At 43.7% G+C, this 15,727-nt stretch overlaps 1 protein-coding gene across 1 annotated transcript in view; it reads right to left on the bottom strand.

Moving 5' to 3' along the window:
* The window catches only part of FGF12 (fibroblast growth factor 12), a 619,715-nt gene extending 610,621 nt beyond the window's left edge, over positions 1-9,094 (bottom strand). Inside the window, exons 1-2 of the mRNA XM_077487534.1 lie at positions 8,951-9,094; positions 8,709-8,858 (exon numbers count right to left, since the gene is read on the bottom strand). Of these exons, the coding sequence (XP_077343660.1) occupies positions 8,709-8,721 (13 nt within the window). The 5' untranslated portion in view covers positions 8,722-8,858; positions 8,951-9,094. The remainder of the gene's footprint in view (positions 1-8,708; positions 8,859-8,950) is intronic.
* Positions 9,095-15,727: the final 6,633 nt, after the last annotated feature.

The raw sequence follows: 15,727 nt of genomic DNA, 5'->3' as shown, positions 1-15,727 counted from the left end.
CAGCCCTGCCTGTCAGGTCTTGGCTCTCCCCCCAACCTGTGAATGAACAGTAACAGAAGAAGTAGACTAATGTGTCTGTGACAGGAATCACTTTGGGTGGGGGGTTTGTGCAACGCAGCTTACCTTGGAGAGCTTTTGAAACTCTGTGTCCAGCTTGCCCGGACTCTCTTATGTGTAAATCACACTGCGTCTATTAGGGGCACAGGGTGATTGAGAACCCCACTATGATCTGTGCTAGTCAGCCTCAATGTTGTACATATGTATATATTGTGTGTTGTCTTATGCTGTTGTGGACTCTTTGCTGTGATCGTTTGGGGTGTGGTTGTATTCCATTGTTTGTGTCTGTCTGCCTTGGAAGAAACGGGGGACTCCTCCAGCAGCCCCTTCCTGCTGATAAGACTGTTTACTGATGAGAAGTTTGACTACACCTGACCTGTGTGTCTATTGTGATTGGACAGTTTACCCCACCCTGATTCCAAGGGTGTGGGGAAGTGTCTCGGAGTTGTATATCTGTGGTATTGTGCTGGAATAAAGGAGTTTGATGTTGTTCATCCTACACTGAGTTACGGCTGGTGACTGGGTGGGTTAAAGGGTCTTGGATAGTGCTGGTTCTGGACAAAGGAAGCATTTATGGCAGACATATACCTGTTAAGAACAGGGGTTCATCACAGTGTCTATCTCTGTGTCACTCTGCTCTCTCCTCCTATCAGCAAGCCCCAAGTAAATAACATTGTAAAATTATTTGTATTCCTCTCCATCCAGCCCTGTGATATACACAGCCCCGCCTGGCAAGACAGGAGACCTGATTTCCCCCTGCTCCAGTTAAAAAATAATTTCACTTTTATTGCGAAAAAAGCATTCTCCTCTGGGTGATGTATATACATTGCAGGGATTTAACAAGCTTTGTTGCAGAGTCCTACCTTTTGTTATTCTGAATAAATCCCTGTGTGTTTATCTGTGTCCATGTGGTAAGTGAATCTAATGGGAGTAGGTTCATAATTATCAATCCTCTTCTGCACCTGCAGGGCTCTAATGAGGAAAATTGCAGGGGCTGTATCCTGTTAGATGTGATTTCCTATTGGAAATATCTCACCAAAAATTAAGTTTTTGTGGCAGGGGATGCCAAAAATCTGACTTGTATCTTACGCAGACTTCTGGGAAAATCAGTAAGCCAATCACGCAAGCAGGGAATGATGTTTCTGGGGAGCGTTCTGTACACAGTCTGTACACAGAACACTTCCAGGTGTTACGCTATATTATTATTATTATTTTTTATTCGCTATTGTTTTTTACCACAAAAGTGTAGTTACCCTAGGTCTTGTCTCATACCTAACTTGTGAATGGAGAAGAAAAAGTAGAAGAAGCAGTCGCCTGATGTGCCCATCTCTGTACCACTCTGCTCTCTCCACCTATCAGCAGCCTCCACATGAATAACATTGATTATCTTGGTAAAATTGCATTTGTAAAATCTGTGATATATATATTAGACAGGAAGTAAATATTGTCCCTGAAGTTGACGTGATGAAAGCAGAAAAAATGGACACTTTAAAGTGTTGTGTATGGGGCTGATTAGCCTCAGACTGGTCAGGGTGCCCATACTGATCTGTGTCCACAGCCAAAAGTGCCTACAATGGGCATGTGAGCATCAGAAGTGGACCATGGAAGAGTGAAAAAAGGTGGCCTGATATAATTACTCATATTCTTTTAGTTTACATCATGTGGATGGCCAAGTGTGTATGCCCATTATTTGGAGAAGAGATGGCCCCATGATGCAGTATGGGAAGAAGACAAGCCAACGGAGGCAGTGTGATGCTTTGGGCAATGTTCTGCTGGGAAACATTGGGAAACATTGGGTCCTGCCATTCATGTGGATATCACTTGACACATACCACCTACCTAATCATTGCTGCTGCCAAGTACAACCCTTCATGGAAAATGTATTCCCCTAAGGCAGTGGACTCTTTCAGCAGGATAATGCACCCTGCCATACTGCAAAAATGGTTCAAGAATGATCTGAGTTTGAGGTGTTGAGTTAGTCTCAAAATTCTCCAGATCTCATTCCAATCGAGCATCTGTGGGATGTGCTGGGAAAACAAGTCTGATCTATACACAATCCCCCACCATGCAAATTTAAAGACCTAAAGGATCTGCTGCTGATGTTTTGGTGCCAGCTATTATAGCATACCTTCAGAGGTCTAGTGACATCCATGTCTCAAAGGGAAAGGGCTGTTTTGGCAGCCATGAAATGTTGACGCTTTTAAAGTACCATTCAGCTCCAGTTTTTACATTTTGAACACTGATCCTAGTGAGATTGTAGATTGCCACTTTAAAGCCATCAATTGCAGCCACTCTGCCATCAATTGCAGCCACTCTGCCATCAAATGCTGCCACAGTGCCCACCAATGACAGTCACTGTGCCATCAATTGCAGCCACTGTGCCATCAAATGCTGCCACAGTGCCCATCAATGGCAGCCACTGTACCATCAATTGCAGCCACTGTGCCATCAAATGCTGCCACTGTGCCCATCAAATGCTTCTACTGTGCCCATCAAGCGCTGCCACTGTGCCCATCAAATGCTGCCATTCTGCCCATCAAACGCTGCCACTGTGCCCATCAAACACTGCCAGTGTGCCCATTAAATGCTGCCAGTGTGCCCATTAAATGCTGCCAGTGTGCCCATCAAATGCTGCCAGTGTGCCAGGTCATTACTGGAATATTTAAAAAAGATCATCATTATAATTTGTTGTTAAAGTGCAGTCCTCTGTGAGAGGCAGATATATGGAGTTACATTTTCCTTTTTCATACAGCGAGCTGAGTCTCATTACTTACCTTAGAGTAGCTCAGTTCGGGCTGTGCGTTCCATGGAGCTGTTGACATCACTTCCGGTTTACCACTGGCACAGGAAAACTGGAAGTAACCTCTTAACTCGAAGAATGAAGTTGTCCGGTGAAACCTTGCAAATTAAGTGCCTCATCTGTAATCTCGTGATTGCATTGATGTGGCGCTTCCCATAGTGCACTGTGTCTGGCGCCCAAACACAGTGCACTTACAGAACATTTATTTTCAATTTTTTTGCTTTAAAGGGCCTTTTTAAAAAAAAAAAATTTTGTGACTGCTCTGGGATAGGACGAAGCCCATGCACCCTCTATGGATGGGCCGCCACTGATCCACATTCAGATAGTGCTCCAGAGGTTACAAACAGGTGGTGAGGAAGTGATGCAATGCCTCTTCACTAAATGTTTACACCCCATTTTTTATGAAAGATGCGCAGGGTGTTTGTGGCGCTTCTCCACTTACTTGAACGTGTAGTGCTTGCCCTCTGCCAATTGCTACAAGTCTAGTAAACTTTGCCGTGGACATTAAGCAAAGCATTGGGCTGCAGCATGTAAACCCCCCTATCCGCTGCCTATTGCAGGAGCAGTTGGAGCATCGCAAAAACACAATTGTGCTATTTTGCCCCCCCCCCCCCCCCCACACCTGCAAGTCTAAACGAAGCCTAAAAGTTTCAACAAAGCTTGCCGAAAGCTCTGCAAATGCTTTGTCAACGCTTGCTTTCATAAAAGCTGCAGCCTGTGTGAAACAAGCCATACTGTGATTTCTCTCTCATGTCAACGAGAGTTATTTTCTTGAGCTTGACATTTCAATAAACTTAGATTGAATGAGACATGAGCTTGGAAATCAAAATCCCATTGACAATAATTGAACAGTACACATGGCAGTTCAGAGGCTGCGTTTGACCTGCTTTGCATCGCACTATATTTCTAGCAACACTATGGGGGTTATTTACGAATGGCAAATCCACTTTGCACTACAAGTGCAAAGTGCACTTGAAATTGCACTGAAAGTGCACTTGGAAGTGCAGTCGTTGTAAATATGAGGGGTAGATCTGAAATGAGGGAAAGCTCTGCTGATTTTATTATCCAATCACGTGCAAGCTAAAATGCTGTGTTTTTATTTTCCTTGCATGTCCCCCTCAGATCCACAGCAACTGCACTTCCAAGTGCACTTTCAGTGCAATTTCAAGTGCACTTTGCACTTATAGTTTGCACTTGTAGTACAAAGTGGATTTGCCTTTCATAAATAACCCCCAATGAAGTGAATTTACTAAAGGCAAATAGACAGTGCACTTTGCAAGTGCAATTGCACCCATTTTCCCCAGAGCTTAGTGAATGTGGTGAAACTCTGCTGATTTCCCTCTTCCAATTATGTGCAAGCAAAAATTCTGTTATTTTCTTTTCTTTACATTGAGTAGTCCTTACAAAGTAAAGCTTCACCAAATTCACTAAGCTCTGGGGAAAATAAGTGCAACTGCACTTGCAAAGTGCACAGTCTATTTGCCTTTTAATAAATCTACCCCAGTATGTGCTTTTTGATGTGTGTTTGAAATGCAGCAAATCAGGTCAAATGCGGCCTTTTCTTGCCAAACACTGCATTTGCCATTCAGACTAATGTGTTTTGCCTTTGAACAGCAAATGCAGCTTTTGAAAAGAACATTCGTCGACATAAGCTTATATGCCACTACTACTTAAAGATACAAGAGAAAAGGTACAAAAGCACAGCAAGTAAGTAATTAGAAATGTGTATTTCATGAAATGACTCAGCAGTGTCATCTTCTAAGAACAAATTAAGGCCCTCTGTCAGTGGAATCGTATTGGCTTTAGTCTTTGCATTCCTATAGAAGTCTATGGAAATGTAAAACCGTAAGAAGCAGGTCAGCTGCAGGTCAGAAGAAGGTGCACCTGTGCTAGAATTCTGAATGATCTCAGAAGCATCTCAAACTAATGCCATATGGATACGATTGATCTTCAACACAGGCCTAATAAGTCTTCATTTGAATAGGCCTCCACAACAAGCACAATATGTTTATAGTTTAAAGCAAAGGTTATTTTACTGGGTACTGGGTATCTTAATTCCATGTCACCATTTAAAACGTAAAACTCCTGATTCAAACAGTATTCAGGCCCCTTGACCTCTACCTCAATGCCTCCCAAATTACTCACTGTGTATAGCCCAGCATGGTCTGGAAGTTACTTATGCCTGTTTCCTTCAATGTGTTTAATGGTAGACCTTCAGCACAACCTTCAACCACTATCAATACTGAAAGCCCTGTCTTTAGAAAATATTGATAGTTAAAACCATGTGTACAGTCATATATTTTCCTACTAGACTCTTCTAATACGTGCATAAAACAATCAACATAAAGTTATAATGCAACTTAACGATAAAACCAATGTTCAAAACAGATAAAAACAACAATGCATTGCAAACAAGGTGTCCAGTTTGTACACTTCTGCATAGTTATGTTTTCTGAAGGTCAAAGCAACCCATATGGCCCAAGACTAGGGATGTGATGGGCCATGAATAAACAAAGGCCTATGAGATGTTGGTGCTTCCTAACTGGTATCAAAAACGTGCTACCTTTATTCAGCAGAGGAAAAAAAACATAGAATACTTGATAAAAAGGAAGTCAAGTATTTACCCCCTCAGTATATGGGTTACCTGCCATATATTATTTGCTTAAAATAATAGAATATAAAATGTCCCCCTAGGGCAGGCTGATGGTGAGCAGGACACACTCATAGATATATGGGTGACAGCAGATATATCATGACAACATACTATTATAAAATATGATGATGGCATAGAATCTGCAAGATGGTTACTTGAAATCTCACAAGAGCAGAGGCTAAATATATTTAGAAGTGCCTAGCATTTGCTGTGATCCATCATTTCTTTTAGTATGGAGGAATGCATTATTTACACATACAAGAAGAGCGCTGGTGAATGTAAGTATGCTGCTAAGTCTTGCTATCCTATCTATGGCAAAGTTGGAAAGTATATTCTTTCATTAGCAAGTTTGTTTGAATCTATCACCGTAAGAGGTTCATACATGATGTACTGGTTATATGGAAGGGAGACATTCAGTCATTACAATCCTTATTTTTTCATTCTTTGAATGACAATTATTATGGAATTACTTCGTCCCACCAAGCTAATGTGACTTTAATATTTTTTTTTAATCCAACCATATATAAACATATTAGTTTACTTATTACAAAAACTTTTTTTTTTAAGACACATAGATAAAAACAGTTACATCCCCACATCGAGATGCCACCACCTTAGCTGGATGTTTAACATATTAAATGGGCAACTAGTATTCATTATTTACAACTACTAAGATTGAAGAGAAATTGTGATATATTGGACGACTATAAGGAACAACTAAAATCCTTATGGGTAGATGTAAGCAGAAAGTTTCTAAATGTGCCTAACTGGAACAAGCCCAAGGGAAGGTACTGGAAACTAATAGAGGGCTCTGATCAGTAAGAATCCTAAAAAGAAAAAGATAAGGGGTGAGCTTACAATAATGAAATACTTTAATGTACAATATGAGGGAATGGAAAACATGTTTTAAAGTATTGGCTAATTTTACAAAATATGAAGTGTTTGGATCACTTCTACCTAAAGTAAAAGACAGGACAGCTCCCTTTAAGCTTAAGGCTGACACCCAATTTATTAAATCCACCAAGGGAAAATCGGATTGAAGAAAAGGGATTCTATGCCTTTGGGAGGTATATAACTTGTATAACCAAAAAAAGGCTTAAACTCTTCCAATTAAATATATTGGATAGAGAATATGAATACGATTTTAAGTTGTGTGATACTACAAATGTCACCTACGTACTGGAGTGCCCATGTGGCCATAAGTATGTGGGGAGGACAGCTAGGAAGCTGGCTCAGAGGTTTAGGGAACATGTGTTTACTATATAAGCAGGGTGTTATTAAAAGCATTTCTGGATTCACCACGAACAGTGTTCCAAGTAGTCCCAGATTTTAAGGAGGGTGGTGAAGGCCTAATTTAAAGAAAGAAGTATCCAGAAACAAGAAATGTATTTATTTGTGGGATATATGACCCCCAAAGGGTTGAATGAGGACGTGTAGCTTTTTAAAATAATGATTCAAGTTTAGACATTGTTTTTAAACACTGTTTTGGTTTTAAGACTGAAATGTATTTCAAAATACATCTAGCAGTATAATTATGAGCATATTTACATACATTACTTACAGATGTGATAGTAGTATTTCAAAAATGTTTTTTCTGGCTAATTAGGAATGTATAGCAGCACCAGAGTCACCTGTTTCAGATGAAGTCCTGGTGGGGAAGCATGATGAGTTGAGACTACTAGTGCTACTACGTCCATGAGGCACATCTCAGCTTCCATAGTGAGGAGACAATATACACAAGCTTGTTGTATCTATTTCTGGCCTTTGCAAGCATATCTAAACAGGTTTTTACAACATATGAGGCTTTTCATCTCCCTATCAAATTATTATTTACTATGCATGGGGGATTCTAGATCTGGACTAGCGAAGATGGCCTAGCAAAATGATTTTAATATACTAGAAACACATTTTGACCTACTGCTATATTAGGAGGTCAAAACAGAGTGCTTACTTTACAAAGTGACACGAATTGGTGAATTGGAGGAAGAAGATTTACTGGGATTATAAATGGGATTGAATACCATGTCTAAGACGTTGATCATAAAGTGATCACAATTTATATATAACAGGGGTCTCCAAACTATGGCCCTCCAGTTGTTCAGGAACTACAATTCCCATCATGCCTAGTCATGTCTGTGAATGTCAGAGTTCCTCATGGGATGTGTAGTTCCCGCAACAGCTGGAGGGCCGTAGTTTGGAGATCTCTGATATATAAGATCACTTCTTTGGCAGTGAATTTGTGGACTGGAGATCACTAGGTTTAAATAATCTTGCACCATGCATTTTGTTTAATATATATTTCAAGAAATGTGGCTATCAGTTTTGGGTGGAGCACTTACATTTTTGGGTATGTTTGTACTTAAATAGTCGCATTGGGCCCACAAAGTCTATCTATGTTTTGAGAGAGTTACTGTCACTCTCTCAATCGTTTTTCTACTTAAATAGTCGTTTCATTAAGTGTTATAATTGAAATGATAATACTGAGTACTGTTGGTGATTTTTGCTATTCATTTTGGGTGGAGCATTGTTTTTTCAGTCTTATCAACTTGTATCAGCGCCCTCCTCCTATGTATTTTCAGTCTTATCAACTTGTATCAGCGCCCTCCTCCTATGTATTTTAGTCGCTGGCCTACGCACCATCAAGTTTCCTCATTTGCCTTTAAAGACTCCATCTAAATGAAGAATCTGACATCACGTCTCAATGAAAACCACCATACTGACAAAGTGACAGACCAGTCCTTATACCCAGTGACTGAACTGTCGGAGCCACTAGAAGAGATCTCATCATAGCAATGCACTGAAAAGGCAGACTGGAAGTTTCATGCCAATCCAGCCCTTGCTGAGACAGCGTATGAAGCCTGAGATTGAATGTTAGTGGCTGAGCACCCTGCCTAGACATACTGCATATATTAATGATGCACAATCCAGCAGCAGCAGCTGCATCTCCCGTGAGCTGTGCCTCGCCTAGAACACATCGCAATGACACACACATATGTTTGATGCTTCAGGATTCCCCTGGATTGATAGGCTAAGCTGTGGACACATATATCCCAGCAATACTGCATTGAGCTGTGTGTTCAATGTCTCTTCCTATCGACCCAGCAGCACACTTAGCCACAGCATTGCAGGTCTCCCGCTTCATTCCCAACCGAGACCACACATGTTTTACAAGTGACCCCCGCACAGCGCCTTTCTTACCTTTGGTTTCCATTTCTGCCCTTTGTCAAGTGCCTGGAAGTTTAGAGAACTTGGAATCTCTACTGATTCCCCCTGCAGAAATCCTTCTTTGCAGCCTATAGGTTGATAATGCTGCTCCTCTTCTTCCTAGGGAACCCTGCAGCCCTTGATCTGCAATCAACCATCAGATGACATTGATAAGCTGTGGGTGTAATGTCAGTGAGCAGCAATCCATAGTAGAAGGAAGGATGCATTCAGGTTACCTGGGTCTGGTGCTGCAGAGTGGAGCTGTCCTCTGACTGTGGTGCTGCAGGTGTAGTGCCAGCTCAGCCCACTACAGCCTCGCTATGTAGACGATGGATAGCTCTGCTCTGTACTGCGCATGTCCTCCAATCTCCCCTATCTAGAGCATTACACAAGCCTTCCTGGGAAACAGTGCTGTAGCATTTAGTCACCGAGATCACAAGGTAAAACGTGGCCTGGATTTCTTACTGCACACGGGGCAATGTAACATCACGTATGGCGAGTGACTGCTGTGCATGCAGGGCAGAGCTCATCTTTTATACAGTCTACCAGCTAAAGCAAAGGATTACATACCTTACTCTACACAGCAATGAGATCATTCAATTATTAAAGCCCCAATCATTAAATCTCATATTATCTTTAACCTTTTCACTGCCATTATTAACCACTTCAGCCCTGGAAGGATTTACCCACTTCAAGACCGGGTCATTTTTTGCGATACGCTAACAACTGTGCGGGCGTGCGACGCTGTACCCCGAAGAAAAAATGTATGTCCTTTTTTTCCCCCCACAAATAGAGCTTTCTTTTGGTGGTATTTGATCGCATCTGCTTTTTATTTTATTTTTTGTTTTGTTTTGTTTTGTGCTATAAACAAAAAAAAGAGCGACAATTTTGAAAAACAAAACAAAAAAACAAACAAATTTTTTACTTCCTGCTATAAAACATTTCCAAAAACAAAATGTAAAAGAACAAATGTATTCATCAGTTTAGGCCAATATGTATTCTGCTACATATTTTTGGTTAATAAACGCTTATTGCGCTTTTTTTAATTGGTTTGCACAAAAGTTATTGCATCTACAAAATAGAGGATAGATTTGTGGCATTTTTATTTATATATATATATATATATATATATATATATATATATATATATATTTTTTTACTAGTAATGGCAGTGATCAGTGATTTTTAGCAGGATTGCAACATTGCAGCGGAAAGATTGGACACCTAACTGCCATTTTTGACCCTTTTTGTGAACCAGTGACATTTATTACAGTAATCAGTGCTAATAATAAGCACTTTTATTGTACTAATGACACTGGCAGGGAAGGAGTTAACATCAGGGGTGATCCAGGGGTTTAATGTGTTCCTCCTTTGTGTTTTCTAACTGTATTGGGGACTGTGTGACTGGGGAAACACACAGATCCGTCTTCCTGCTTAGCAGAAAGACAGGATCTGTGTGATCTCCCCTGTGAGAATGGAGATTTGCCTTGATTATACAGGCAGATCCCAGTTCTGTCACTGCTGGGAAAATGATCGTCGGTGGCCAGCGGACATCGAGTCTGCCAAACCCACTGATTGGCTCCTCCGCTGGCCAATGGGAGCGCGTGCCCACAAAAAGCGAGTTCCCGAGCTGGCGTACAGCTATGGCGATTTGCGGGATCGTGCCACCTTGCCGCAGTATAATGATGCCAGATGGTCGACAAGTGGTTAAAACATTTTCACTCACATGTTAAAACCTTTATTTTTCTTAAAGTGGTTATAAACCCCAATACCCAAAAATACAATCCATTAGATCCAATATATACCAATCATTAGATGTGGTGGCTGCATTTGTTTTCTTTTTTTTAGGCACCATGCACACTGGCGTTTCCTAAAAGCTGTTAATAGCATTTTTGTTTTCTGCTCCTAGAAGGTAAACAGTGTTATCCTATGTGTCTATGCACACTATTTTAGGTTATTAGCATTTTTTGAGCTTCAGGCTGGGTTCACACTTGTGCGATGTTAGATATCGCATGTGATTCGCACCGCACTGCTGTGCACATCACATGGGATGTCTGTCCGATGCAAATTCAGCCATACAGATTGTATGGCTGAATTTGCATCACATTTGGACCAAACTCGTGAAGGACCCTTTTTTTGGTCTGCACTGGAATCAGATCGCATGAGTGTGAACATCCATGCGATCTGATTCCTGCACCTTTTGACAGTTTGCACTGCAAAATGCAAACCGATCTGGGGGTGTGAACTGTCTGCGAGTTCAATGCGATGCCGGAACCCGCACTGAAATTGCGCAGGTTCTCGCATTGTGCTAGCGTGAAACAAGCCTCAGCGTCTAGGAGCAGAGTAGTTTCTCAGAGCATTTTTCCAGCAGAAACACTGCTAAGCGTTCCTAAATGCTACTAATGGCATTTTTGTTTTTTTGCCTCCAGCCTCCTTCAGTCTAATGAGAACCTCCGGGGCCAGAGATAGCTGACATCGTTTCTGTATATGGTGGGTCGTGAGGCATAGTAGGTGCAAGATGGATAAAGTTATTGGGCATTAAGACACTTCTTAAATGCAAAAGAGATGTTTATTTCTCTTACAAACGTTTATGGGGGAAAGAGGGTTTGGGCCAGGACACCCTTGAGTAGTTGCAAGTTCAATTAGTAGACTCCAAGACTTCAATAGGAGGACAGCTGTGCAGGGGAGGCCTCCAGGAAGAAGCCATATCTACACGTGCAGGGATGCTGTCCCCTATGGCAACAGTCTTTAACAGTTCCTAACACGAAATGCAACAGTTCCTTCACTTTCGCTACAACTTCTCCTTGTAGTTCTTCAGCCCACTGAGCTCCTGGTCTCTCAATAGACCCTCTGATTCACTTCCACTGAATCCCTTGAGCTCCTCCAATCGTTATGGTGGTATCTTCCTCAGCTTCTCTGCTGAGTCCCTAGCTTGGCACTCCCAATGCTTCTCAAGCTTCACCCTGCTGGCCTGCTCAGTCCCTGGCTTGGCACACAAGGCTGTTCTGCAAGCATCACCGCTGCTGGCTGGGTCCCTAACTTGATCATCGTATGAAGTTTCCACATTCTCCACCGTGCCCGTTCAGTAAGAATGTGACTCCGGTACATGCTTCAGTTACTCACTGTGGTGACTGGTAATAAGGCGGCTGGTCCCTTTGTGGCGACAGCTTCCCCTCTACCTCTGACCACTGACAGCTTCTCTGGCCAGCAGAACCGTAATTTTTGGTTGGACTGCAAGCCACAATCCCAACCCTGCGCTGCTCTCCTGCTTGTGGATAGGCCTCAGACAGCATTGCAGCCAGATGCCCCCAGGATAGGCCCAATCTCCGGCCTAGCAGCCCAGGGCAACATGACTCCCAGCAGGCCAATGAATCCAAGAAAACCCCTGCCCATTGGCTGAGATACCCAATACATCCATAACCTGACCTTGAGTTGCCCTTGTCATATCTAGTACCATCAAGTACCCAGCCACCTAGTGGTAGAAGAGAAAAGTACAATAAGGCTAAACCTAGGGATAAATCAATGGATCTCTAATGCCCCGTACACACGAGTGGACTTTTCAACATCCAAAGTCCGAAGGACCGAGTCCGTCAGACTATCCGATCGTGTGTGGGCTGCAACGGACTTTTGATTCGCCAAAGTCTGACGGACTTTAGAAATGAAGCATGCTTCAAATTTTCCCGAAGGAACTCCGCCGGACCCGGTCCCCTTCGAAAACTCCGCTCGTGTGTATGCTACTCCGACGGACTAAAACCGACGCTAGGGCAGCTATTGGCTACTGGCTATGAACTTCCTTAATCGAGTCGGGTCGTACGTCATCACGTTCGAATCCGTCGGAGTTTAGTGTGATCGTGTGTGGCCAAGTCCGTTCGGCCGAAAAGTCTGTCAGAACTCCGTCGGAACTCCGGCGGAACTCCGGCGGAACTCCTTTGGAAGTCTGTCAGACATAAGTCCTCTCGTGTGTACGGGGCATAACAGTTGACCAGGTGGACTACTCCTGGCGAGTAAATTTGTGAGGAGCATCCCTGCCTAAACTCCAGGGTGCTACATAAACACTAGTGTGCACTCAAAAATTGTCCGCCGGACTGCAAGTCCGGTGGACAATCCAGCCGCATGTGTGCTATTCCACCGGACTTTTGAAATGAACAGACTTTCCCACACACGGAAAAAAGTCTGTTCATTTTGAACGCGGCTCCAGGTAGACGGGACTAGCGCAGGAGGTAAATGTCGCCGCCTTCGGCAGCGAGATTGACACGTCGCTGGCCCCCGTCACCTGGTATGGACTTAAAGGGGAAGCATCCTCTGGGACTGCAACATCATAATGGGCGGGGACATCACCAGGTGACCCCGCCCATTGTCCCTATATAAGTCGACGCACAACACGTCCCTGTCATTACAGCCAGAGACAGCGACAAGCCAACATCTCAAGGAAGAAGAAGAGAAGAACAGAAGGCGGCGACGACAGAAGACTGGGCCACCACCAGTAAAAGAGCTGGAAGAAGGAGCGGAGGCGTGGCAAGAAGAACCGAAGAGGGGGACAAGACCCCGAAGTCGGAAGAAGACCCCCGGATGGCGGTGGTGGCGATGAAGAAGAAAGCCAGGCTCCCCCGCTAGTGAAAGAGCTAGTAAAAGAGCAGAAGATAGCGGAGGAGTACCGCGAGAAGACCCCCCAAGACAGAAGAAGAACACCGGAGCTGTGCAATAAATCATTTTAAAAACATGTGTTGTGTTTTATTTTTACACTTTTTTTCACAGGTGAATGGGTAGGGGTACATGGTACCCCAATACTCATTCACATAGGGTGGGGGGCCGGTATCTGGGGGCCCCCTTATTAAAAGGGGCTCCCGTATTCCGATAAGCCTCCCGCACGCAGACCCCGACAACCAACGGCCAGGGTTGTCGGGAAGAGGCCCTTGCCCTCATCAACATGGAGACAAGGTGCTTTGGGGTGGGGGCGCCGCAGGGCCCCCCTTCCCCAAAGCACTCCCATGTTGAGGGCACGTGGCCTGGTATGGCTCAGGAGGGGGGGGGTTGCTCGTCCCCACCCCCTTTCCTGACCGGCCAGGTAACGTGCTTGGATAAGGGTCTGATATGGACCTGGGGGGGACCCCCACGCCATTTGTTCGGCGTAGGGCTTCCTCTTTAAGTCCATACCAGGTGACGGGCCAGCGAGGTGTCAATCTTGCCACCGAACGGACTTTCCTCCATGTGTGGGCAAGTCCATTCATTTCAAAAGTACGGCGGACTCCTGCCATAGTCCGCCGGAAAAGTCCGGTCGTGTGTGGGCAGGTCCGCTCGTTCGGAAAGTCCGGCGGACTTTCGAGCGGTTTGTCCACCAGACTAAGTCCGCCGGATAGTCTGATCATGTGTATGCGGCATAAGAAGCAGTTCCCTTTAAAAGTGCTCTCTTCAATCTGCAGTTTGATGAATTAATAGGTTGTAATTACCACGTGATATCCTCCACCATATACACTAGCAGCTCACATTAAAGGGGTGGTAAACCCTCATGTTTTTTCACCTTAATGCATCCTATGCATTAAGGTGAAAAAACACCTGGCAGTGACTAGCCCCTCAGCCCCCTCCCCCTGTTTTACTTACCTGAGCCCCGTATTTCCCTCAGCGGAGATGCACTCTCCCTCTCTCCATGGGGTCCCGGCTCTTGCTTGGATAGATTGATAGCCGCGCAGCCATTGGCTCCCGCTGCTGTCAATGAAATCCAATGACGCGGGCACCGGGGGGCGGGGCAGAGTCCAGCATTCATGCCTATGGACGCAAATGCTGGAGCGCACCCGCAAGGTAACCCCCCCAGGGGAAGCGCTTCTCCTAGGGATCATCTGATGTTGGGGGGAGAAGAAGAACATCCCCCAGAAGAGGATGTTCGGGGCCACTCTGTGCAAAATGAGCTGCACAGTGGAGGTAAGTATGATATGTTTGGTATTTAAAAAAAAAAAAAACGAGGGTTTACAATCATTTTAATATATTGACCTATGTGTCAAAAGCACTTTGCCCCTTTAAATGGAATCAATTGCTGCATTGACCGACTCCCCTTCTGATGTGCCCAGTTGGATCCAAGTTCATCAAGTGTAATATTCACCAACACTCAAAAGGACCAAAGAAAAACCATCATCATGCTTACTCATCTATAGCAGCTTTGAAGTTTCATCTGCCTATTTGAGTTTTTATAAAATGCTATCAGATTCCATCACTTCCTGTAGGTTCACTTAAAGTATCTTGTTGTGTGAGGAAATAACTCTATTTTCTTCAAAACTGAATGATTGAAGTGAATAGTCTGAATTCAAGTTAAAGTGGACTCTCATTCTTTCTAAACTACTGCCATAGTGGTTATCTATAAGGATATACATGCCTCCTGCATGTATCCTTACCTGTCAAATTGTCTCCCCTCTGTCTGTTATGAGACCCAAAAACTGTAGATTCTGTGAGTGGGTCTGTTGTCTGGAGACCGGTGGGTGGAGTTGTGATGTCAGTAGACTCCCCGCCCACCTCTACACTCCCCTTATCAACATGCATTTTCTCCTGTGTATTTCTTACACTGAACTTATGTTATGATCACTAACATCCAGTCAAAATACAGAAATTCACCACATAACTTCAGCATGCCCAATCATGCTGAGGTGTGGAGCAGCCAATCCTGTGAGAGCTGTAAAGTACACAGAATGCCTCTTTCACACTCCTGCATGAGAAAAAAAAATCACCTGTGTAGCACTGACCCCTGAAGGAGCGGCTGATTTTATTGGGCTTACAGTTACCTTCTTCACCTCGTATGCATCTAGGGGTTTCCCAAGATAGATGGCCCAAGAACTATAGAGACTGACGACAGATCCGCTTGAAGGGATTTTTATTTGCAAAAAGGAGTTAAACAAACAGTCTCTCAGCATAGGATCAGAGGGTTTAGGTGAAAAGTCTGGGTACTCTTCAGTATCAAAGTCAGTATGAAGAATAACTCTCTTACTTTGAATAAATCCAGAGAATAGCCACTCACAGCTGGATCCTCA

The sequence above is a fragment of the Lithobates pipiens genome, unplaced genomic scaffold (assembly GCF_037356315.1).
Source record: "Lithobates pipiens isolate NorthernLeopardFrog02 unplaced genomic scaffold, aLitPip1_a1.2 Scaffold_18, whole genome shotgun sequence".
Lineage (NCBI taxonomy): Eukaryota > Metazoa > Chordata > Amphibia > Anura > Ranidae > Lithobates > Lithobates pipiens.
The sequence above is the reverse complement of the archived record's forward strand: the minus strand, read 5'-3'. Positions and strand labels throughout refer to the sequence as shown.